At 42.1% G+C, this 26,653-nt stretch overlaps 2 protein-coding genes across 2 annotated transcripts in view; both read right to left on the bottom strand.

The window, feature by feature from the left end:
- Positions 1-118: 118 nt before the first annotated feature.
- On the bottom strand, positions 119-5,089 carry LOC138436245 (spermatogenesis-associated protein 31H1-like). Its single transcript, XM_069581914.1, has one exon. The coding sequence runs from the start codon at positions 5,087-5,089 to the stop codon at positions 326-328; it is 4,764 nt and encodes a 1,587-aa protein (XP_069438015.1). The 3' UTR covers positions 119-325.
- Positions 5,090-5,169: 80 nt separating this feature from the next.
- Positions 5,170-26,653, bottom strand: part of SPATA31H1 (SPATA31 subfamily H member 1) — a 38,628-nt gene continuing 17,144 nt past the window's right edge. The window contains exons 2-8 of the mRNA XM_069581913.1: positions 23,434-23,510; positions 22,746-22,802; positions 18,705-18,800; positions 16,513-18,326; positions 14,766-15,504; positions 8,851-14,228; positions 5,170-5,204 (exon numbers count right to left, since the gene is read on the bottom strand). Coding sequence (XP_069438014.1) covers positions 5,170-5,204; positions 8,851-14,228; positions 14,766-15,504; positions 16,513-18,326; positions 18,705-18,800; positions 22,746-22,802; positions 23,434-23,510 — 8,196 coding nt within the window. The remainder of the gene's footprint in view (positions 5,205-8,850; positions 14,229-14,765; positions 15,505-16,512; positions 18,327-18,704; positions 18,801-22,745; positions 22,803-23,433; positions 23,511-26,653) is intronic.

Here is a 26,653-nt window from a genome sequence, read left to right as displayed (position 1 = left end):
TCAAGTTTGTCCTGAGACCCCCTCCCTTTCGTTCCCTCGTTTTGCACAACCTCTGCCCTTCCGGCGCCCCCAGGCTCCACCCCGCGAGAAAAGTGGTCTTTCTTAATGCACAGGAAGGTCAATTATTGCCCTTTATTTATCTTAGGGAAATGACAGACCCATTCCCGCTCTCCCTCCCTGCAGGTAGAGAGATGGAGAAGCTCTTTCATAGCTGAGGGCTTAGGAAGTGGAGGCCTTGGCCGAGTAGGAAAGAAGCCAGGGCCGCTCAGGGGAGACTTGAGCTAGGCAATGAATAACGGGGGCGGGTCTCTTCCATCTACTAGCGTCAGGCCTCCAAACTTGCCCTCCTTTGGGGATTTTTGGTGTGGTCTCTAGGAGATATGTTAGAGTTACTCTTGAAATCTTTACTCAAACCGTGCCTGGGCCTCTCCCCAGGGGAGCTGTGTTTGAGTCTCTCCTTGAGGGGATTGTTGTGGCTCCTTTTAGAGGGACTTTGTCCGCTCCCCTCAGAGGGCTTGTGCTGTCTTCTCTCAGAAGCACTGTGTCCTCTCCTCTCAGAGGAACTGCGACGGATTTTCTCAAAGAGACTGCGATTGCTCCTCTCAGAGGGACTGCGACACCTTCTCTCAGAGGGACTGCGACACCTTCTCTCAGAGGGACTGCGACATCTCCTCTCAGAGGGACCTCGATAGCTCCTCTCAGAGAGACTGTGATGGCTCCTCTGAGAAGGGCTTGGATGGCTCCTCTCAGAGGCGCTGCGATGGCTCCTCTCAGAGGCGCTGCGATGGCTCCTCTCAGAGGCGCTGCGATGGCTCCTCTCAGAGGCGCTGCGATGGCTCCTCTCAGAGGCGCTGCGATGGCTCCTCTCAGAGGCGCTGCGATGGCTCCTCTCAGAGGCGCTGCGATGGCTCCTCCCAGAGGCGCTGCGATGGCTCCTCTCAGAGGCGCTTCGATGGCTCTTCTCAGAGGCGCTGCGATGGCTTCTCCCAGAGGCGCTGCGGTGGCTCCTTTCAGAGGTGCTGCGGTGGCTTCTCTCAGAGGCACTTCTATGGCTTCTCTCAGAGGGACTGTATTGGCTTCTTCCAGAAGAATAACATGGGGTTCTTTCCCTACTGAAGCCGAAGCTCTGGTGGTTTTGTTCCTTGTGTGTTGTTTTCCCTTTAAGGTGACTGTGTGAGGTCCTCTTCATAAGAGAACCAGGTTGTAAGAGTCTCCCTCCAGCATGAACTCTGATTCCTGGTTTGAAGTTCTTGGACTCCTGGTTAGAGATTTCATTTCTGTTAAAGTTTTTCTTAGCTCTGCCACTACTGTCATTTTGAACAGGACCCAAACACTGGCTGGTTGAGATGTTTTTGAGAGTGGTACTTCTTTGGGAAACTGTGGGCTTGGGTAATTGCTTAGGTCTGAGTTGGAAAGAGCTATCCCTTTTTGGTTGTTGAGCTGGTCTGAATTGGTCTGTTTCTTCCCACCATGTGCTCTTCTGCTTGGTGACTGAGTTTGAATGCCTTAGCTTGAGAGTTGGCATCCTGTGTCTTTTGCTGTCTCTTGTTAAGCAATAGTCTCTGGATTTTTGTTTTGGAAGGTAGGTTTTGCTTGACCAGAAATAGTCTGACCTTGTTGTGTCCTCATGCTTCTGCCCAGCCAAAGCCATAATTCTGTGTGCTGTTTGAATTGCCTGCTTTAGGCCCTGAAAAAGCAGTTGAATAAATTTTGGTTGGGAAGATTTCTTAGGTTGTCTTTTTAAAGAGGCAGTCGTTGTCTGAGATGCTCCACTCTTCTTCCTTCTTAACTGGTTTGGTAATTCCCTAGAGGAACTCTGTATTATAGCTCTACCATTTGTGTAGAACTTTGTATTTTGTGATCTAATTCCCTTGGGGATTCTTTTCATTGGATATTTTGAATCACGGGTCTTTTTGGTTCTCACTTTAGCCCATTTTTCATCCTGATTGCTTTCAGAGTCACTCTCTGATAGAGAGTGAACTTGAGTGAACTCATAGTGTCCAGGCTCTCTAATTTCTGTCTTTTCTCTTAGGCTAGAGCTGTCATATTGCCTTTGCCTGATGTGGACTTCTATAGGAGCAGGAGACTGGGAAGACCCAGACTGGAAATTTATTGTAGAAGTAGGACTCTTGGAAGCTCGTGTATAACCTTTGGCTTTCCTTAATGATGTTGATCTAAGACTCCTTGGTGTGACTGGTCTGTCTCTTCTGTGATACTTTGGGAGCTGAGGTCTTTTACCAGTTCGCAGCTTAAAGCCAAGATGCAACCTAATCTCTCCATGGCCTTCAGGAGTGCTTACAAGGTGAAGCTGCGGATAGATAAGAAGGTGAGGCCCAAAAGCAGCCTGTAATTTATGACAGCAATTAAATCCTGAACATCGGCCACACTGTAGGCAGATAGGATATTTTAGGACCAGACCTGAAGCTAAAGGTGGAGGTACATTGGGGGGTATTTGACTCCTCAACAGTTTTGCTGCTATTTTTAGCTGCAAATCTTGTAGCAGCTGGAACTGTTCTGAGAAGTCAGTCTTGGCCTGGGGAAGATAACTTGGCTTGAGGGAGTGTTGGGACTCAAAAATCCTTGTCTGTGAATCACTCTGTGAGTTCTGAGTCCCTTCCATTGGAACAGAATCTCTCCTGGCAAAAAATATGTTGAAGGAAGACTCTGACTTTGCTGGGGCAGGAGGCTGACTCCCTGTGCATGAAACAGGCGCATACTGAATGACTTCCTGGGATATATCACAGGGTTTTGGCTTTTTCTTTATTCTCGTTCTACTCCCAGAGTAGTGCTGTATTATGGAGGGCATGGAACTACGTGTCCACATTCTTAAGGGTGTTTTTTTCTCATGACCATGGCATGAAGTATGTCTCTGAATGTAGTTTTTGACCACGGAAGGCTGAGAAATAGTACCTTGACCCTTCTCAAGCAGTCTCTCAGAACATGTCATCAATTCAGCTGGAACTCCAAATAAATTCTGAATAGATTGACAGGTATCTTCAGTGGCTCTTTCTGTTAAAGATGTTTGAGAAGAAATCTTCCTTTCCATAGTGGTCCCCAAGACATTCCCCAGCATTAGCATATTGGAGAGATATTTTCTAGGAAGTCGTGGCCTCGAGGAACGACTCTCCCAGACATTCCGTTGCCTGCCCAGGACAGGCCAGGAAAGGGCTCTTTGAGCCCCTGTCTCTGCCTGGAAAAACCTAGGTGGTGATCTCCAGTCTTGTGGTGAATATTGTGAGAGTCTCTGGAGCGAGCTCTCTGACTCCTCCACATGTTTCCTCTTAGTCCTTTCATTAGGTATGACATCCACTCCTGGGATCTCAGAATTTGGGTTTTTTACAGTAATAGCTGTCTCGGCAAGGGGTTGGTTATGAAGGGATAAGGGAAAAGTTGAAGATTGTATCCTATCAAGGTCTATAAAAGACTCCTCAGGTTGCAAAATATCTGTCACAAGGTTTTTTATATCCAACACACTTGATACTTGTGGCATCTCAGAATCCCAAAGATCTAATTCAGATGTTCTGACAGAACTTGAGATGAGTGAGTCTGAAGAGTTGTGTAGAAACCTAGAGAAATAATTCCCTATTTGTAACTCTTCTGATGATCCCTCCTCAGAGTCCTTATTCTGACACACCTCACTTAGATTCAGATCCTCAGATTCCATGACTTGAGGAGGTCCTGTTTTTATCCCTGTAGATTTCACAGCCTGAAGCCCTTGTTTATGATTTAACACTGTAGGTGCCTCGAGTGTAGATGTTGGCTGTGTGGTTAATTCTGCAGATTTCACTTCAGTATTTGGCCTTGGAGTTAATTCTACAGATTCTACTGGTTCTTGAAGATGTAGCCTTGGGAATAAATCCAAGTAATTTGTTGCCTTAAGCCCCACTCCTATTGGTTCTGCAATCTGGGGAATTGGCCCTGGTGCTAATTCCTCAGATTTTACAATTTGAAGTGGTGGCCCCACAGTCTTTACAATTTGAAACCCTGTCAAATCCAGTCTTTTCAAAGTTTGGTACTTTGGTTCTGTGCTTAATTTCTTAAATTTTGCATTTTGCAACCTTAGGCCTGAGGTAAACTCTGAAGGTCTCACATCTTGTGGTTTTGAAGTCAACTCAACACTGTCTACCATTTGAGAGTTTGGCCATGATGTTAACATTACAGACTTCACAACTTGATATGGTGGCCCAGGAGTCACTTTCACAGGTGTAGCAACTCTGATGGGAGCTATTGACTTTACCCCTATTGCTTGAGCAACTTGAAGCTCTGTCTCTGTAGAGTTTGTGACTTGTTCTAGTGGCTTTGGACTAATCCTCATGAATTCTGTAATTTGACCCAGTAGTCCTGGGGCTGTTTCTGAATGTTTCATACTTTGATTCTGTGACTGTGTTAGCTTCATTTTTCCCTCCCCTTGTTGCCATGTCTCAGTAGTGACCTCTGCAGATTCTGCATATCCTGCAACTCGACCTATTTGCTTTGCCTTCAGGAATCGCTTAGAGGTCAAACCTATAGACCCAGGAACTTGATATTGTATCCCTTCTGTCATCTCTGAAGATTCTGGGACATCTTGAAATGCCTTTGTATTCAATGTTATAGACTCTCCCCTTGGCAGTTTTTGCGTGGAGATCACCTCCACAGATTCCCGGGCTTGAGGGTAGGGCCTTGAATATCTCTCTGCAGCAGTGGTTTTACTTACTGGTTTTGGACTCCTTCCAAGATATTCCTCCCCTTTCAGCTTTGTCTTGAAGGTCAACCCCATAGTTTCTGTAATGTGATCCTTGGGTCCGGAAGTCATCCCTTCAGATTCCACAACTTGCTGCAGCTGCCCTGTATGTAACTCCTTAACTTGGGACCCTGACTGAGAGAGCAACTCCAGAGTTTCCAGGATTTGGTGGCTTTTATTTGGTGTTAATTCTAAGGATTTTGAATCTTGATTCCTTAGCCCTGGAGTCAGATCAACAAATTCTGGTACTTGACGATCTAGTTTCAGAGGCATTCCTGAAGCTTTCATGGCTTTTCCTTTTGGCTTTTGGGTCAACTTCACAGATTTCTCTACAGTTTCTGTGTCTTGATGTGCCAAACTTTGTGCCATTTTTGAAGAATCTGTAACTTGATAAATTGGTATTGAAGTCAAACTAACAGATTTAGGAACTCGATGCATTGGCTTTGGAATCATCTCTGCATGTTCAACAAAGTGATGCCCTGGCCTAGGGATGATTTCAGAGGAACCTATCATTTGAGAGCTTGTTCTTGGAGTTATATCCTCAGACTTTGGTCTTTGAAACAGTGACTCTGATGCTAACTCCACAGATTTTATAGCTTGTTGCAGAGACACTGAAGATGATTTTGCATGCCTTGTGCTTTGCAACTTTGGTTCTGGAGTAAATTCCAAATGTTTCACATCTTGGTGCTGTGATTCTGGAGACAAATTTGAAAATTTGACACTAGTCAACATTGGTCCTGGTGTGAAGTTCCTAGTTAACGCTGGTGCCAAGATTCCTGATTTGACACCTTGCAATCCTGAAGTAAGCTGCTGGCAATTCATGTCTTGTTCTTGAGACCCTGGTGTCAACTCTACAGATTTCATATTTTGAAGACATAGCTCTGGTGCAGAGACCTCAGATTTAATGCATTGTGACCTGAGACATGATGATGATCCTAAAAAATTCATACTTTGAGATTGGGGCAGTAGGTTTGACTTCATAGATTTCACATCTTGAGAACATGGCACTGATACAGACACTACAGACTTCTGCCTGAAGCAAGAAATCAGTTTACTAGAATTCACATCTTGAGGTTGTGTCTCTGGTTTCAACTCCAGAGGTTTCCCATCTTGAAAACATGGCTCTGGTGCAAACACCACAGATCTTATACTATGCTGCCTGAGATGTGAGGGCAACTCCTCACAATTCATACCTTGAGGATGTGGCCCTGAATTTAATTCCATAGATTTTACTTTTTGAAAACATGGCTCTAGAGCAAACACGTTCCATTTCAAATTCTGCAGCTCAGAGTCTGAAATCAGTTTTGTAGGATTGGTACCACAAAGCAGTGGCTCTTTGTTCATCTTCATAGATTTTATATCTTCAAACAGTTGCTCTGGTAAAAATAACATAGGTTTCATAACATTTAACTGAGGGCCCAAAGTGAACACAGACTGCACAACTTGTTGCTCTGACCCAGCATGGTTGACCAAAAATTGGACTTCTGGAAACTTTGTCCCTGAAGTTAACTCAGGAGATTTTGCTTCTTGCAAGTGTGATTCCAGGTTGAACAACATGGATTTTGTACCATAAGATTCTGGCCCAGGGTGCATTTCAGAGGGTTTCATACCATGCATCTGTGGCCCTGCATTAGACTTTACAGAACTTAAGTATTGAAGTTCTAACCCTGAATTCAACCCAATAGAATTCACACCTTGCTGCTGTGGGCCAGAGTTAAACTTCGTTGAGGTTCTACCTTGAGACTTTGTCCCTGGAGTCAATTCACATTTTATGTCTTGTAAATCCTGCACAGGGTTGAACATAACAGATCTTATACCTTGAAGTTCTGACCCCGGATTAAAATCAGAAGATTTCCTACCTTTACATTTTGTCCCTGAAGTTAACTCAGGAGATTTTATACCTTGCAAGAGTGGCCCACATTTGCACTTCATAGAATCTACACATTGTAATTTTGGCTCTGGATTCAGCTCAGAAGAATTTTCACACTGTATTTGTGGGCCAAGGTTGCATTCTGTAGGTGTAACGCTTAGAAACTTTGACCCTGACATCGATTCAGATTTCAGACCTTGGCAATGTGGCCCAGGGTTGAACACCATAGATGTCTCACATTGATTCCCTGTACATGACTTCACTTCAGATCCCATATTTTGACATGTTTTCCCTGAAGTTGACTCAAGGGATTCTATACCTTGCAAAGATGCCCCACATTTGCAACCCATAGAATTTAAACATTGTGATTTTGGCTCTGTATTCAACTTAGAAGACTTTGCACACTGCATCTGTGGCCCAGGGTTGCATTCTGTGGGTGTTACACTTAGAAACTTTGACTCTGAACTCAATTTAGATTTCAAGCCTTGGCAGTGTGGTCCAGGATTGAACACCATAGATGTCTCACATTGATTCCCTGTACATGGTTTCACTTCAGACCCCATATTTTTACATTTTTCCCCTGAAGTTGACTCAAGGGATTTTATACCTTGCAAGGGTGGCCCACATTTGCATCCCATAGAATTTAAACATTGTAATTTTGGTTCTGGATTCAATTGAAAAGACTTTGCACACTGCATCCATGGCCCAGGGTTGCATTCTGTGGGTGCTACACTTAGAAACTTTGACTCTGGACTTAATTCAGACTTCAGACCTCGGCAGTGTGATCCAGGATTGAACATCATAGATGTCTCACATTGATTCTCTGTGCCTGGATTCATTTCAGTTCCCATATTTTGACATTTTTCCCCTGAAATTGACTCAAGGGATTTTATACCTTGCAAGGGTGGCCCACATTTGCATCCCATAGAATTTAAACATTGTAATTTTGGTTCTGGATTCAATTGAAAAGATTTTGCACACTGCATCCATGGCCCGGGGTTGCATTCTGTGGGTGCTACACTTAGAAACTTTGACTCTGGACTCAATTCAGATTTCAGACCTCGGCAGTGTGATCCAGGATTGAGCACCATAGATGTCTCACATTGATTCTCTGTGCCTGGATTCATTTCAGTTCCCATATTTTGACATTTTCCCCCTGAAGTCGACTCAAGGGATTTTATACCTTGCAAGGGTGGCCCACATTTGCAACCCATAGAATTTAAACATTGTGATTTTGGCTCTGGATTCAACTCAGAATTTGCACACCGCATCTGTGGCCCAGGGTTGCATTCTCTGGGTGTTACACTTAGAAACTTTGACTCTGGACTCAATTCAGGTTTCAGACCTTGGCAGTGTGGTCCAGGGTTGAACACCATAGATGTCTCACACTGATTCTCTGTGCTTAGTCTCACTTCAGATCCCATATGTTGACATTTTTTCCCTGAAGTCAGCTCAGATGATTTTGCTCCTTTCAGACCTCGGCAATGTGGTCCAGGGTTGAACACCATAGATGTCTCACTTTGAAGCTCTGTCCCTGAATTTAACTTAGAAGACTCCATACCTTGAAATTTTGAAACTGAAGTTAATTCAGAAGAGCTTGTACCTTGCAAATGTGACCCAGGCTTGCATCCATTTGGATTTACACACTGAAGTTTTGGTTCTGAAATGAATGCAGAAGAATTCACACCTTGCAAATCTGGCCCAACGCAGAACACCTTAGATTTTCTACCTGGAAGCTTCATACTGGGATTCAACTTCGAAGATTTTTTATCTTGCACTTGTGACCCAGTGTTGAATGGCGTATAATTCACACATTGAAGTTGTGGCCCTGGCTTCAGTTTAGAACATCTCCCACCTTGTAATTTAGGCTCATGATTGAATTCCAGCAGTTTCTCATCTGAGAGCTTCGTTTCTGTGCTCAACTCAGATTTTACCTCTTGCAACTGTGGTCCAGGATTGAACTCTAAAGATTGAATACCTTGGTGACTTGTTCCCAGACTCAAATCAGAAGATTTCATATCTTGTAGCTGTTGGTCAGGACTGAATTCCAAAGACTTCACATTTTTAAGCTTTGCCCTTTTGCATAGTTCTGAAGATTTTATATATTGTGAATGTGTCCTAGGACTGAACGCCATGACTTTTACATTTTGAAGCTCTTCCCATGGGTTCAACTTACACGATTTCTCATCTTGCTTTTGCTTTCTAGCATTGCTCCTAGATATTATCCCACTGTGAATCTTTGATTCCAAGGCCAACTTACAGAATTTTGCAACCTGAAATTCTAGGCTATGATTGACTTCTGTAGAGTTCATCTGTTGAAGCTTTATAGACCCAGAAGATTTTGCACCTTGCAACTCTGCCACAGGGTTGAATTCCATAGATTTCACACCTTGAAGGTGTGCCTTTGATGTCAACATAGATAATTTTCTATCTTGTAACTGTGGAGCTGAGTTGAACCCCAAAGATTTCACATCTTGTACCTTTGTACCAAGAGTCAATTCAAAAGGTTTCATATCTTGCCACATTGGGCTGGTGATGAGTTCTATAGATTCTCCACTTTGAAGCTTTGTCTTTGGTGTTAATTCTGAGGCTATCACACCTTGCAGATGTGGAACAACAGATTTCAAATCCTGAAGCCTCCACCCTAGCCTCAAATCAGATTTCTCACCCTGTCTCTGTGGTTGAGGGTTGAACGCCACTGATTTCACACCTTGAAGTTCCCTCTTCTGGATTAAATCAGATTTCCCACATTGTAACTTCAGTCCATGATTGAACTCTAAGGATTTTTCATCTTGAAGCTTTGTCCCCTGAATCAATTCAGAACATTTTTTACTTTGTATCTGTGGTTCAGAGTTGAACATTGATTTTGCTTCCTGAATCATTGTCCCTAAGACCGCTTCAGAAGATTTCATACCTTGAAAGTGTGGTCTAGAACTTAACCCTTTGGATTTTAAATTTTGAAGCTTTATACCCATGATCAGTTCAGAACATTTCATATCTTGTTGTTGGCCTGAGTCTGACTCTACTGATCTCACAACTGGAATCTTCCTCCTCAGAGTCAAATCAGATTTTGCACCTTGTAACTCTGGACTAGGTTTCAGGTCTACAGACTTCACACCTTGAAGCTTCTCCCTTGGGATAACTTCAGACAATTTCACACCCTTTAAGTTTGATCCAGACCTGAAATTCATAGATTTTACACCTTGAAGCTCTATACCCGTGATCCACTTGGAAGAGTTTATATCTTGCAACTGTGGACCTGACTTGAATTCCACTGATTTCACTTTTTGAAGCTTTGTCCCCAGTGTCAACTCAGATTTCACACCTTGCAATGGTGGCCCAGATTTGGACTTTGCAGATTCCACATCTTGTAAATTTGAGTCTGAGATTAATTGAGAAGATTTCTCTCCTTGAAATTGTGACTCAGAGTTGAACACCAATTTCACATTTTGAAGTTTTGATGCCGGGATCAGCTCAGAAGATTTCAGAACTTGCAACTGGGGACAGGGGCTAAATTCTTTATGTTTTACATCTTGAAGCTTGGCCTTTGAGGTCCGCCCAGAAGAGTTTACGCCTTGTAACAATGACCCAGGGTCAAAATCTGTATATTTGATACCTTGAGTCTTTGTCCCCAGAGTCAATTTAGAAAACATTGTACCTTGCAACTGTGAGCCAGGTATTAGCTCAGTAACTTTCTTATCTTGGGACTTTGTCTCAAACGGTGGCTTAGAAGATTTTAGACCTTGCCACTGTGGCCCAGTGTTGAAATCCTCAGATTTCACACCCTGAAGTTTTGGCTGAAGAGTCAACTCAGATGACTTCATACTTTTCAAGTGTAGTGGGGAGTTCAACTCTATAGTTTTATCACTTTGTAATTGTGACCCTTGGCTTAGTACCTCAGATTTCACCTCAGGAAACTGTGGCTCTTGTGTAAGCAGTGGAAAATTCATACCTTGAAGCTGTGTTCCTGGGGCTGACTGTAATGGTTTCACTTCTTGACTCCATGGTCTTGGGGTCAATGAAGGAGATTCACCATCTTGCAAGTTAAGCCTAGACTTGAACATCATAGATTTTATATCACAGAGCTTTGACTTGGAAGTCAGGTCACATGATTTCATTCTGCTAAACTGTAGACAGGGTTTCACATTGAGACCTTGAGCCTGAGACTCTTGAAGTGATGTCAAAGATTGTTCATCTTGAAGCTTTGGCCCTGGGGTCAATACAGATGACTTCTTATCTCTCAACTGTATCACCTCTGTTGGTTTGACACACTGAGGTTGCAACTCAAGATTTAGCAGAGATTTCACACCTTGAAACACTGGTGCAGGCATCCACTGAACAGTTTTCATACTTCCAAACTGTGGCTTTTGGTTTAACTCCACAATTTTCATATCTTGAAACTGTGGCTCTGAGGATGATGCCAAAACTTTTCCTTCTTGCATCTGTGGTCCTGGGGACAACTCAGGAGTTTTCACCCTCTTCAACTGTGGCCCGAGGTTGAACTTCATATATGCTGTACCTTGAACTTTTGGCCCCAGATGCAATGCAGATGACTTTGCATCTCTTAACTGTGTTGAATATTTCAACTCTAGAAATTTGCCACCTTGAGGTTGTGACTTAAGATTTAACCCTGCATATTTCACGTCTTGGAACTCATATCCTGGTATCCACTGAATATGTTTCATTCTGTCAGGCTGTGGCTCTTGTTTAAACTCAGCAGTTTTCACACCTTGAAGCTGTGGCTCTGAAGTTGACTTTGAAGATTTTACTTGGTGTAACTGTGGTCCTGGGGTCAACTTGGGAGACTTCATACTTTGCAACTGTGGTTCAAGTTTTAACTTTTTAGATTTTACGCCTTGAATATTTGATTCTGGAGTCAATTCAGATGATTCCCTACCTTTCAACTGTAATTCAAAGTTGAGATCTACTAATTTTCCAACTTTAAATTTTAGCTCTGGAATTAACTCGCAAGACATCCCATCTTCTGACTTAGACCCTCTCTTCAGTGACTCTGAATTCACACATTGCTGCTCTGGTGAGATTACAGATATCTCACCAACCTGTTTTGGCCCAGGAGTTAAGTCCACAATTGCCCTCTCTTGAAACTGTTGCTTTGGGGCTAAATCCACAGATTTTACTCCTTGAAACTTTTGTCTTCTGCTTCCATTCACAGATTTTACTACCTGCTTTAGCCTTGAGGTCAGCTTCATAGATTTTGCAAGTTGCTGCTCTTGATCTGGAGTCTCCTCTACAGGTTTTAAACTTTGAAGCTTTGGACATGGGGTTAGCTGCAAAATTTTCACATCTTGCATTTGGGGCTTTGTCAAATTTGTCAATTCCCGAGGTTTCATACCTTGCAGTTGAGGCTCTTGGAGCAATGACCATGGTGCCAAAAACACAGAATTTTCATCTTGCATCCTTGGCCCAAGTTTCAATTCCACAGCTTTCACATCTTGCAGTTGCATTCTTGGGATGAATGTTACAGTTTTTAATCCTTGATTTCTTAAGGACAGTGCCAACACATCAGATTTTACACCTTGAAGCTTGGAATCTGAGGTGAGTTTCACAGATTTTACATCTTCTCTCGGTGATCCTGAGGTTATCTCCACAGATTTTTTACCTTCCGGCTGTGGACTTGGGGTTAGCAATGTAGATTTCGTACCTCTTGGATGTTGTCCTGGAGTTAAGACTGCAGAGTTTACATCTTTCAACTCTGACTCTGAGGACAGCAACTCAGATATTAAACCATGAAGTTTTGAGCCTGGGGTCACCTCTACCGGTTTCACATCTTCCCCCTGTGACCCAGGGGTTAACACCATAGATTTAACATTTCCCAGTTGTGGCTTTGATGTTAACTGAATAGATTTCATACTTCCTAAATGTGGTCCTGGGGTTAACTTCACAGATTTTGTATCTTCCAGCTGTGGCTCTGGCATTAGTGCCTCAGATTGTAAACCTTCAACCTTTGAGATTGGTGTCCTCACTGCAGGTTTTACATCTTGCATCTGCGGTCTTTGGGTCAATCCAGAAGATTTCATAACTTGTAACAGTGGTCTTCTGGTCAACTCAGAATAGTTTACACTTGGCAACTGGAGTCCAGGAGACACCTCCATAGATTTTACATCTGGTCTCTGTGGCTCTGAAACTAGTTTGTAAGAAATGTCACCTTCAAAGCTTGACATTTGGTCTGCTGCTTCACATTTTACGGCTTGAAACAGTGGCTTTGGTCCTGACATCTCAGGCTTAACCCCTTGCTGCTCAGGGCCTGAGGCCAACTTCATAGATCTTTCTCCTTGCATCTTTGGTTCTGGAGTTAACTCAAAAATCTTCACATATTGTAGTTGTGGCCCTGAGTTTAACTCAGACGATTTCACACCTTGAGACTGAACTCCTGATGTCAGATCACAAAATTTGACATCTCGTAGCCATGGCCCCACCTGTTTCACACCTTGAAGCCCTGGAGACATCTTTGCTGATTTAGAATCTTGAAGCCCTAACTCTAGAGCTGTCTCCATGGAAGTCACACTATGAAATGGTGATTCTGGGATTTGCTTCCCAAATTTGACACCTTGAAGCTTTGGCCCTGAGGTCAATTCAGAAAATTTGACATCTTGCTGCTTTGACCCTAGGTTCAGTTCCTCAGATTTCATACCTTGAAATTGAAGTTCTAAGGTCGATTTCACTGATTTCATGCTGTTAAACTGTGACCCTTCAACAGACAGAATAGATTTCGTATTTTCAACTGGGAGCCCTTGACTTAACTGCAAAGATGAGTCTGTCACAAATCCTACAGTCTTTGTATCTTGAAGCTGTGTTCCTGGCATTAACTGCACATTTTCAAAACCTTGATGCTTTGGGTCTGGAGTCAGATCAGAAAATCTGACACCTTGTAAGCATGGTCCTGAGCTTAGTTCCATGAATTTTGTACTTTGAGTTTGTGGTTTTGCCATCAACTGTATAGATACAACACTTTGACACTTTGGTCCTGGGGTACAATCTGACAATTTTATTTCTCGCATTGGGGAACCTGGGGTCAATTCATCAGATGTCACACTGTGATGTGGAGACCCTGAGATTAAATCTAAAAGTCTTTCTCCTTGAAGTGGTGGTTCAGGAGATAACTCTGAAAATCTTACACTATGCAACTGTGGTCCCAGGGACTCACCTTGGAACTGTACCTCCTGAGTCAGTTCCTCTGGTATCATACTTTGTAGGACTGGCTCTTGTATTGGCTTCTCTGATTCTACCATTTTGGTAGTAGTTGACTGTTGAATTAAATTAACATATTTCACATCTTGTAGTTTTGCCTCTGACTCCAATTGCCTGTATGTTACTTCCTGGAGCTGTGGCTCTGGAGTCAACCCTGTAACTTGTGGTTTTGGTCCTGTAATAAACTGTTTAGATTCCACCACTAATGGGGATGACTCCAAGGTTAACTTCGCATGTTTCAAATTTTGTAGTAGTGGCTCTGATATCTCATATTGCATCCTTGGTTCTAAAGTCAACTCCAGAGATCCTTTTTCTGAATATGGTTGTGCTGGTATTACCTGCTGGATGTTTTCAACTGGAAATGTTGCAAACCCCACAGTTTCTGTGTTTGCATATTCTGACCTTAGGGGTATCTCTGATGATTCTGTATCTTGAAGATGTGGCCTTAGAGGAGTCATTCTTGCAGATTCTATAACTTGATCTGTTGGTTTTTGCATTAACTGGGGCAAATTAACTTGGGGCAAAGCCTCAGAAATCAGTCTTACAGTTTCTGTGTCTTGATGGTCTTGACCTGGAGTCAACTCTGAAAATTTTTGAAAATGCGGCCTGGGCATCACACCACCAGGTTTCAAGACTACAGATTCCTCCTCTTGTGGCCAGATCTCAGCAGCTAACTCTGTAGGTATGTCTTGATGCTTTGGTCTGGAAGTTAGACCCACAGATTTTAATCCTTGTAAATGCAGTTCCATGGTCACTTTCCTTGGTTCAACATGTTGTAACTGTGACTCAGGAATTAACCTACTAGATTCTTCCAGTGGTATGTGTAAATCCACAAAATCATCATGCCTTAATGGCCCTAGAGTCAACTCCTCAGGTTTTATACCTGTGGACTGTGGTTCTGAGGTCAATGACACAGATTTCACATTTTGAAATTGTGGTTCTGAGATCAGCTCCTCATAATTCATAACTTCTGAATATGGTCCTAGATTCGGATGAACAAACTTTGTATCTTGAGACTCTGGGGTCAACATCTTTGATTTCATACCTTGCATCTCTGATCCTAGTACCAACTCCAGAGATTCTTGTGTCGTGTGCTGTGACACTGGAGTTTCGTCCATGGCTCTCACACTTTGGAACATTGGCTCATGAGTGCCCCTGAATGACACTGAGTTCATCTGCATAGATGCTTGGCTCAGTGACCAGGGGGTACTTCCTAAAAATGATTGTATCAATCCCATAGACTCTTTCGCATGGTGACCAGTGTCAGGGGTTAGCTTTGCTTCTGTTTCTGGATATCCTGGTTCTGAGATCATCCCTAAAGATTCTGAAGCTTGATACCGTGAGATCAGTCCTTCAGGTTCTGTGACTTGATAATTTGGTCTGGAGTCTACCTCTACAGATTTTACTGCTTGAATGTGTGCTCCTGGGATCAGTTCCTCATATTTTATACCTTCTACCTGTGTCTCAGGAGTCAGTCTTGTACTTTCAACCATTTGAGGAGTTTTTACATCTTCATGCAATGGTATTGGTGCTGTCTCCTCAGATCTTATATCTTGTGACCATGGCTTTGGGGCCAACTCCATAGGTTTCATATCTTTTTGTACTATTCTTGGAGACAGTTCCACAGTTTGTATACCTGGAAACTCTGATGGTAGAGCCAAATGAACATATTCCATACCTTGCAACTGTGAACTGGGGACCAAATCTATAGATTTCCTACTTTGTAACTGTGGTGCTGGAACTAACCCAGTAGATTTTTTACTTTGTTGTTGGGGTCCCAGCATCAGTTGTATAGATTTCACACCATGAAGCTGAGCCCCTGGGGCTGACTGCACAGATTTCTCATTTTGTCCCTGTGGTGTGGTGGCCAACTCCTCAGGTTTTACACTCTGCCATTGTGGTTCTGTGGCCAGTTCTATAGAGTTCACAGTTGAGACTGGCTGTCTGTAATTTCCCAATTCTGGGACTGAACCTGTGGTTATGTCTACAGAGTTTATATTTTGTGACTCTGGTGCCAAAACCAGTTTCCCAGACTTCAAATTCTGCAATCTTGGGGATAACATCATAGACCCCTTAACCTTAAGCTGTGGAATTGATTTCATCTCTCTATAGTTCACATCTGGAACTGATGTAGTAGACATTTCTGCAGATTCTGTGACTTGAGGCAGTGGCTTTTGGCTCATTCCCATAGATTTTGTACCTCTACCCAGTGACCTTGGGATTGTCCCTAAACATTCCATCATTTGATGATGTGAATGTGTCACCTCTGCAGATTTCTCCATTTTTATCCAGGGGTCAGAAGTCAACTCCATAGTTTCTATGACATGATGACTTTGCCTTGGACTCATCTCTGAATACTCCAGAATTTGATGCCCTGGGGTCAACCTCAAAGACTCCGTGACTTGGTGAGATGGCCCTGGTATTAATGCCATAGATTCTGTGCCTTGATAATATGGTTGTGGAGTCATCCCCTCAAAGTCTGGCACTTGAATACATGACCCAGGAGTCAACTCCAGACTCCTGGAGTTAGCTTGAGATATTGGAATCACTCCTCCTGATTCCATGACTTTATGTGGTGGCTTTGGAGGTAAGCCCACAGATTCTACCACTCCAAATGTACCAATAGTAGTAAAAGAGCTCGAAGTCAAACCATCTGATTGAATTGCCTTTGGGGTTAAATTTGCAATTTGAGACTGTGTATCTGGGATCAAACCCCCCGGTTCTATAACATGTGACTTTGTTGGTGGAATTATCCCCATAAAATCCATAGCTTGTAATAGTGCTACTGGAGTCACTTTCATGTAATCCATCACTTGATGCAATGGCCTTGGGATTATTTCAAATGATTTCATATTTTGACATACTGGCCCTGGAGTAATCTTCAGTGATTCTGTGACTTGACTTTGTGGCCTTGATGTTACATTAACTGATTGCATAACTTTATGTGGCCCTGGGGTTATTTCCACAGTTTCAATGACTGCATGTCGTAGTCTTGGATTCATTTTTCCTGGTTGTATGACTTGATGGTCCAACAATGTACTCCTTTTTACTGACTCCATAACTTGATATTGCATTGTTGGGGTCATTCCCATTGACTGTATGATAGGTGGATGTGATTTTTTAATCATCCCCATAGAATCCATGACTTGAAGCAGTGCTATCGGAGTTACCTTTACATTATCTACTACTTGATTCAGTGGTCTTGAAGTTATCTTTCTTGATTCCATAACTTGCTGCTGAGGTCTTGGGGTTACCTCCACTGATTTAATGACTTGATATGATGGTCTTTGGCTTACATGCACTGTTTCCATTGGTTTTACAACTTTATTTGGTGGCCATTGGAACAAACCCACAGATTGTATCACTTCTGAATGTGAATCTGGAATGATCCCCATTGAATCCATGACTTGAAGTAATGCCAGTGGAGTAACTTTTACACTATCTGTGACTTGGTATGGTAGCTGTGGGGTCAGCTCCATATTAGGCACTTGGGCCTGTTGCTGTTGTATCCTTTTTTCTGGAAGACCTAAGACCCTTTGCTTTATATTAAGCTCTAGCACATGTTTTGGGTCCTTCTTCAGTAAAGTCATTTCCTCTTGAGTGATGTCAGCTCCTAAGCTTTTGGGAAGTAGAATATCTATTGATGTCATTAATGGCCTGGATTCAAGGATTTGGGGGTCATCTCCAGGTTGTGACTGCTTACCTGGGATAAGAGTCTGAGAAATTTTGTTTTCTGTTCTATTTAATCCAGATTCCACTCCAGTGTTCCCCTGGAGCTGAAGAGATGGAAGGTCTGGGGATTCACTGTTGATATTTTGCTTAATGCTTTGATGAATGGGCATAGATAGCTGGATTTGGGGTTTCTCTGGTTCAGGGAATCCTCCTTGCACCTCAATTAAATAATTCAGCATTGCCCATGATTCCCTCACAGGCAGAGGCACTGTTTGTTCCCGCAAAGTACAAACCTTCCAAGCCATATGTCCCTCTAACTCCCACCTAGCCAAAGGAGACAGCTGGATTGGAGCTGACCCTGACAATAATGGTCTCTCTTTGAAGATAATATTTGGCTTATGATCTGATGTCAAATCACTCTTGCTCCTTCTCTTATCCTTTGTTTTTTCTTGTCTGTGGAGATCTGGGGATTCAAAAAGAGAGTTGATAAAAGTGTTTTGAGGGCTTAAGGATGAAAGAGTTTCCAAATTCTGAAAAAGTTCTGATTTCCCAAGCTCTGAAAGCCTAAAAGAAGGCAGAGATCCGCCTTGGTTCCTGAACACAGGACGTTGATTTTGGGGTAAAATAGGTAAACTATGGCTCCTGAATTGCCGAGTTGTTTCTTCAGAAAAGACGGGGAGGTGAGACAGGCTCGAGCTGTAGGATGATCCAGAGGAGATGCTACTGTCAGTAGGATGTTCTGCATTCTTACAGTCACAACAGGGTAGAACAGGCTTCTGAGCCACAAAAACAGAGGATGTGGAAGAAGAAATCATATCCTGTGGTTCAGGCAAACCCAATTCCATAAGACTTGATCTAAGAAATAAAGAGAAAAGTTCCCATTTGTTTTGAAACAGGAGAAAGTAGGAAAATGGGAAGACAATGGCCATTTTGAATGTGAAATATTTTGGACTGAGGGAAAACAAAAAAGGTTGCTTTCCCCAACATTAATTGCTTATTTATGGAAAGAAGTCCTCCACCAGGAAAAAGGGAGTCATTTGTCCCCATTCCAATCAGAAATGATTCACAGACCAGTGGTTCTTAAACTTTGCCCCACTACAGAAACTAACCATCTTTCTTCTCCCTCCCCCCTCTCTTCCTTCTTCCCTCTCTCGCTCCCTCCCTCCTTCACTCCCTTCCTTCCTCCCTCTTAAAAGCTCTACCACTTTCAACCTCCACTCAGAAACACCTGACCTTGTACTTTCCAGGTGTTGGAAGATCTGTTGAAGACTTCTGTCCATTGACCAGAGTACATATTTCTGGGTCCATCCCACAGGGAGTTCTGAAAAACTGGATGCAGCAGAATGTGTTAGTGTAATTGAAGTGATATTAATGTACTGGTAAGCTACCCCATGTCCGAGGTCAGGGGCAGCAGCTGAGAGAAGCAACCCCACATTGCTCCCCACATTGCTGTGCGGGTGCAGGAGGGCCGAGAGGAGCTACTCCACATTCAAGGTCAGGAGGGGCAACCTTGTCCAAGGTAAGGAGCAGTGGCTGTGCTTCGCTGGAGCAGCCATGAAGAGATACCCCATGTCCAAGGTAAGAGAAACCAAAGTAAGATGGTAGGTGTTGCCAAAGGGCATCAGAGGGCAGACACACTGAAACCATAATCACAGAAAACTGGCCAATCTGACCATACAGACCACAGCCTTGTCTAACCCAATGAAACTAAGCCACACTGTGTGGGGCCACCCAAGATGAACGGGTCATGGTGGAGAGGTCTGACAGAATGTGGTCCACTGGAGAAGGGAATGGCAAACCACTTCAGTATTCTTGCCTTGAGAACCCCATGAACAGTATGAAAAAGCAAAATGATAGAATACTAAAAGAGGAACTGCCCAGGTAGGTAAGTGCCCAGTATGCTACTGGAGATCAGTGGAGAAATAACTCCAGAAAGAATGAAGGGATGGAGCCAAAGCAAACACAGTACCCAGTTGTGGATGTGACTGGTGACAGAAGCAAGGTCCAATGCTATAAAGAGCAATATTGCATAGGAACCTGGAATATTGGAAGTGGTCAAACAGGAGATGGCAAGAGTGAATGTCGACATTCTAGGAATCAGTAAACTAAAATGGACTGGAATGGGTGAATTTAACTCAGATGACCATTATATCTACTACTGTGGGCAGGAATCTCTTAGAAGAAATGGAGTAGCCATCATAGTCAACAAGAGTCTTAAATGCAGTACTTGGATGCAATCTCAAAAATGACAGAATGATCTCTGTTCGTTTCCAAGGCAAACCATTCAATATTATGCTAATCCAAGCATATGTCCCAATCAGTAATGCTGAAGAAGCTGAAGTTGAACGGTTCTATGAAGACCTACAAGACCTTTTAGAACTAACACCCAAAAAAGATGTCCTTTTCATTATAGGGGACTGGAATGCAAAAGTACGAAGGCGAGAAACACCTGGAGTAACAGGCAAATTTGGCCTTGGAATACGGAATGAAGCACGGCAAAGGCTAATAGAGAACACACTGTTTTGCGTTCTCTTTGTTTGGCACTCTTTTGCCAAGAGAACGCACTGGTCCTAGTAAACACCCTCTTTGAACAACACAAGAGAAGACTCTACACATGGACATCACCAGATGGTCAACACTGAAATCAGATTGATTATATTCTTTGCAGCCAAAGATGGAGAAGCTCTATACAGTCAGAAAAAACAAGACTGGAAGCTGACTGTAGCTCAGATCATGAACTCCTTATTGCCAAATTCAGACTCAAATTGAAGAAAGTAGGGAAAACCACTAGACCATTCAGGTATGAACTAAATCAAATCCCTTATGATTATACAGTGGAAGTGAGAAATAGATTTAAGGGACTAGATCTGATGGGGTGCCTGATGAACCATGGATGGAGGTTCGTGACATTGTACAGGAGACAGGAATTAAGACCATCCTCATGGAAAAGAAATGCAAAAAAGCAAAATGGCTGTCTGAGGAGGCCTTACAAATAGTTGTGAAAAGAAGAGAACCAAAAAGCAAAGAAGAAAAGGAAAGATATAAGCATCTGAATGCAGAGTTCCAAAGAATAGCAAGAAGAGATAAGAAATCCTTCTTCAGCGATCAATGCAAAGAAATAGAGGAAAACAACAGAATGGGAAAGACTAGAGATCTCTTGGGTTCCCTAGTGGCTCAGCGGTTAAAGCGTCTGCCTCCAATGAGGGAAACCCGGGTTCGATCCCTGGGTCGGGAAGATCCCCTGGAGAAGGAAGTGGCAACCCACTCCAGTATTCTTCCCTGGAGAATCCCATGGACTGAGGAGCTTGGTAGGCTATAGTCCACAGGGTCGCAAATAGTTGGACACGACTGAGTGACTTCTCTTTCCTGTCAGTGAATGCTCAAAGTTCTAACCAGAGATCTCTTCAAGAAAATTAGAGATACCAAGGGAACATTTCATGCAAAGATGGGCACAATAAAGGACAGAAATGATATGGACCTAACAGAAGCAGGAGATATTAAGAAGAGGTGGCAAGAATACACAGAAGAACTGTACAAAAATGATCTTCATGACCCAGATAATCACGATGGTGTGATCATTCACCTAGAGCCAGACATCCTGGAATGTGAAGTCAAGTGGGCCTTAGAAAGCATCACTATAAACAAAGCTAGTGGAGGTGATGGAATTCCAGTTGAGCTATTTCAAATCCTGGAAGATGATGCTGTGAAAGTGCTGCACTTAATATGCCAGTAGATTTGGAAAACTCACCAGTGGCCACAGGACTAGAAAAAGTCAGTTTTCATTCCATTCCCAAAGAAAGGCAACGCCAAAGAATGCTCAAACTACCGCACAATTGCACTCATCTCACATGCTACTAAAGTAATGCTCAAAATTCTCCAAGCCAGGCTTTAGCAATACGTGAACCATGAACTTCCAGATGTTTAAGCTTGTGTTAGAAAAGGCAGAGAAACCAGAGATCAAATTGCCAACATCTGCTGGATCATGGAAAAAGCAAGAGAGTTCCAGAAAAACATCTATTTCTGCTTTATTGACTATGCCAAAGCCTTTGACTGTGTGGATCACAAGAAACTGTGGAAAATTCTTCAAGAGATGGGAATACCAGACCACCTGACCTGCCTCCTGAGAAACCTGTATGCAGGTCAGGAAGCAACAGTTAGAACTGGACATGGAACAACAAACTGGTTCCAAATAGGAAAAGGAGTACATCAAGGCTGTATATTGTCACCCTGCTTATTTAACTTCTATGCAGAGTACATCATGAGAAACACTGGGCTAGAAGAAGCACAAGCTGGAATCAAGATTGTCCGGAGAAATATCAATAACCTCAGATAGGCTGATGACACCACCCTTATGGCAGAAAGTGAAGAAGAACTCAAGAGCCTCTTGATGAAAGTGAAAGAGGAGAGTGAAAAAGTTGGCTTAAAGCTCAACATTCAGAAAACGAAGATCATGGCATCCGGTCCCATCACTTCATGGGAAATAGATGGGCAAACAGTGGAAACAGTGTCAGACTTTATTTTTCTGGGCTCCAAAATCACTGCAGATGGTGATTGCAGCCATGAAATTAAAAGACTCTTACTCCTTGGAAGGAAGGTTATGACCAACCTAGACAGCATACTGAAAAGCAGAGACATTACTTTGCCAACAAAGGTCCGTCTAGTCAAGGCTTTCGTTTGTCCAGTGGTCATGTATGGATGTGAGAGTTCGACTGTGAAGAAAGCTGAGTGCTGAAGAATTGATGCTTTTGAACTGTGGTGTTGGAGAAGACTCTTGAGAGTCCCTTGGACTGCAAGGAGATCCAACCAATCCATCCTAAAGGAGATTAGTCCTGGGTGTTCATTGGAAGGAATGATGCTGAAGCTGAAACTCCAATACTTCGGCCACCTCATGTAAAGAGTTGACTCATTGGAAAAGACCCTGATGCTGGGAGGGATTGGGGGCAGGAGGAGAAGGGCATGACAGAGGATGAGATGGCTGGATGGCATCACCTACTCGATGGACATGAGTTTGGGTGAACTCCGGGAGTTGGTGATGGACAGGGAGGCCTGGCGTGCTGCGATTCATGGGGTCACAAAGAGTTGGACACAACTGTGCGACTGAACTGAGCTGAACTGATGAGAACAATGAAAAGAGAGACTTAGAAAGGAGACAGCTATTATTGTGGGGAAAGTGAAACAGAATCCCAGGTATCTTACTCCTAACTTTCGCAGGATTTATCAGTAGGGTAGAGAGAGAAGACAGAAAAAATATACACAGAGATTGATTTTACTCACCGTTTCAGGTTGGCTTCAATGCAACCCATCCTGAGATTTTTTTCCAACTGTGAATCTGGGAGTAGAGGTGAAGAATCTATTAAAATTATGACCTTTGACCATACCTTAGTTGAATCCCCTCATTTTGCAAATAAGGAAACAAAGATAAAATCATGCCTAAGATCAAAAGGCTAATTTGGTAGAGCTCAGATTTAACCAACATCTCATTTTGTTTGTTTCTCCTTTAAGCTACAGTGTGCTGTCTTCACCACGTAGTCAATGTAAGCCATTGGAAACAGCAGGAATAATCATGGTAGGGAGAAGAAGTAGGGAAAACAGAGTAATACATATCTTTGGAGGAAAAGATAAGTATTATTCAGTCTCTATGGTAGAGAAAAAAGGTATCAAAACTTCCTGCACCAAACTCTTCATAGTTACCCCCTCTCACAGAGTTTGTTTCCTGGTACTTTAAGCTTTGTACAAAAGGAGATTAGAAAAGGAAGTACGAGGATAGGAATGAAAGAATTCATGATTCTTTTCATTCATGAAAAGAGTTATGAAGCCATTTACATTTCTTCAGAAGTATAGTTGCTAGAAAGAGTAGGCATATTTCTCTCATATAACACAATCTTTTCAGCCTTCCTCCTTCTACCTGTTATTACAGGTTAAAGTCTTAAAGCAGACCCTGCAGTTGATTTGTCATTAGTCTTGAACTGAAGAATAACAGATAAGATCTTTCTGACCTGTGAATTTCTGGATCTTTTTCAATATATGCTGCTTTGAAGTCTAGAAAGGCACAAAAAGAACAAATAAAATCAAGTAATGCTCTAGGTTAGAGACTTTATTGATAGCACATTTCACCTCATAGACATAAATATAAACAGTTGGCATTCATAAAGACAGCAACAGTTACTTCATTCATTTAATACTGAATCATTTATTGAGTACTTACTATGTTCAATGTGATGTGTGAGGTGCTGGAACTGTAGAGATAAATATGATTCCTGTGTTCTAGGAACTTATGCTAGTAGGGAAAAGAGAAGTCTAAACAGGTAAGTTACAATGCCACGTGGTAAATGCTATAACACAAATAGAAATGTGAGGGCATAAAAAGGATAGTGATTAACTGCCTGGGAGAGAAAGGAAGAATTACTCAAAGAAGTTACCATTTGTACTGGGGTTTGAAGAATCAACAGAAGGTTTTAGGTGAAGAAAGAGCCTTCCAGGCCAGCAGGAACATCACAGAGCATCACAATTGTCAGGTACTTTTTTAAATAAATTAATTTTCCGCTGTGATGGGTGTTTGTTGCTGTGCTCAGGGCTTCTCTAGTTGTGAAGAATGGAGTCTACTCTCTCTAGTTGCAGCTCATGGGCTCTAGAGCAGGAGCTCAGTATTTGTGGCACATGTGCTTAGTTGCCCCACAGCATATCGTATCTTCCCTGACCAGAGATAGAGCCTGTGTCCCCTACATTGGCTGGCAGATTCTTAACTCCTGGACCACCAGGGAAGTCCCTGTCAGATGCATCTTTGCTAAGTAAGTGAAAGATGAAGCTGAAAAAGTAGGTGGGAAGCCAGATTATATGGGATTTTCATTTCATCCTGCAGGTCAGACTTTCCCATTCAGTAGGTAATAAATCCCTAGTGTTTCTGCAAGAGTGTTCCAGGTCCTTTTGAAAGCAGAAGTGACATTGTTACAATTTCAACTAAACATTTTTTTTTCTTTTCTTTAAATTAGGATATCAGTCTCTGAAAGTGTATTAAAAGAGCCTACAACAATTAGTTGGGAATTCATGAATATGCTGATGATGAAGAAACTCAGTTTATTACTCAGTAGAGTAGCCCTAGATGCAGTGGTAGTTTTGACTTTTAGACAGTTTAAAATTGATTTTATACTTCATGATATATTTTTTACATCTATAATGGACTGTTGATTAAAAACATAAGCAAAAGGAAAATTAATGTTGAAATACAAGTTGATATATTTACAAATAGCCTTTCCATATTTTTATCTCAAAATGATCCCTACATATTATAGACCTAAAATAATCTCCCATTATAAAAACTTGGGAATGCTGAATAAAATACAACAAACATCTTTTTAAATGCAGAATGTAGCTCCTTACAAGAAAGTAAGGGAAATCTCCAGGCCAAAAATCAGGAGAAAACTGAGAAACAAGAATGGAAACTTGTTAATACTTAAATGCCCTTGGTCATTTGCAGTGTCAGCCACTGAGAGAACAGCAAGTTGGGGACAAAGACAAGGCCTGTGTGAAATGGTATTTAAATGAGATCCCAGGGGAAAAAAGCCAGGATTCACAAATTGCTACACACTTGGTAAAAAAGTAGCTAGAAAAAAATACCACCAGGGCTTCCCTGGTGGCCCAGTGGTTAAGAATCTGCCTTGCAATGCAGGAGAATCCTTCCTTGAAAAATGCAGTTCAATCCTTGGTCAGGAAGATTCTACAAGCCTCAGGGAAACTAGGCCCAAGAGCCACGACTGACTGCTAAAGCCCGTATGCCTAGAGCTCCATCTCCCCCAACAAGAGAAGGCACCACAGTGAGAAGCCATTGCACCACAATTAGAGAGTAGCCCCTACTCACTGCAAGTAGAGAAAGCCTGAACAGCAACAGAAACCCAGCACAGACAAAAAAAGAAAATTAAAAGAAAAACAATGCCAGACAAGGAAGCTTGAACTCTGGGTGGGGAAAAAGCATTCTTTGAAATTTTTAACCAAGAATCTACCCTCATACTGATTTGAAATTCTAATTTATATGCCCTGGGTAGTCAGGAGCCCTCAAACTGAAAATGAAAGTGGTCCTGGGCAAAAGGCAAAAGTAAATATAAAGCTCCTTGAAAACTGAAGTAGAAGAGGAGAGAGAAGAAAAATAGTTTGAATAACTATAATAATAAATGTGAAATACCTAGTGAAATGGTTAACTTCTTAGGAAAAAATATAACATAAAAATTGGAGGAAAAAATAGATCATTTGAGTAGAACAGTAAGCATGAAAGCAATTGAAATGATAATCAAAGACATTCTTCATCAAAGCTAATGAAAGAGCTCACCAAGGTTTCTGAATACAAGCACAACTTATAAATGTCTTATAAATGCATTTCTCTACTGTAGCAAAAAATCTAGACAAATGTAATTTCAAATAATGAAAGATATTTTTCACAATAGCAATAAAATGACCAAGTACCAAGATATTAACCAAAAAGACAGAACAGCATCATGTAAAAGACTATTAGAGCTCTATTAAAGGACATAGAGCATGATCTGAATAAATGGAGAGACATTCTAGGCTCTGGCTGGAATAATTTAAGATTATAAAGATGTCAGCACTCCCCCAGTTAAATTATACTTAATACATTCCCAATTCAAATTTCAGTTGGACAATTTCAAGGACTTGTAAAAAATCTTTATAATTTGTATGGCTAAATAAAGGTCTGTTTACAGCTAAATCAACCTTAAAAAGAAGAGCAAAGAAAGGACTTGCTGTACCAGAAGCTAAGACACACTACAATCTATGGTAATAGAAACAGGAACAAGTTAGCCAATAGAACAGAATAGAGAACTCAAAAGGGACTCCTATATATATGGCTACTTAATATGAAAAAAAGGAATTCTACAAATGAATGGGAAAAAGATTCTTTAGCAGATAGTGATGAGAAAATTGGCTCAATATAAAGAGAAAAATAAAATTGGATCACTTTCTAATACTGCATATAGAGATGGACTCTAAATGTATTAAAAACTAAAATGTGAAAGGTAGACTAGAAAATCAAAAAAATGTTAGAAAAAACCATTGTGACCTAGGGCACAGAATAACTTCTTAAGGAAAACTTCAAAAATACCAGCATGAGGTGGGGGGAAATCCATAGAAGACTACCGTATCCAACTGGGACAACAAAATGACAAATCTGCCAC

The sequence above is a fragment of the Ovis canadensis genome, chromosome 3 (assembly GCF_042477335.2).
Source record: "Ovis canadensis isolate MfBH-ARS-UI-01 breed Bighorn chromosome 3, ARS-UI_OviCan_v2, whole genome shotgun sequence".
Classification (NCBI taxonomy): domain Eukaryota; kingdom Metazoa; phylum Chordata; class Mammalia; order Artiodactyla; family Bovidae; genus Ovis; species Ovis canadensis.
The sequence above is the reverse complement of the archived record's forward strand: the minus strand, read 5'-3'. Positions and strand labels throughout refer to the sequence as shown.

Coding starts and splice junctions, on each gene's coding strand:
- LOC138436245 (XM_069581914.1), bottom strand. CDS start 5,089: ATGGCACAAAGTTTGGCACATCAAGACACAGAAACTGTAGAGAAATCT.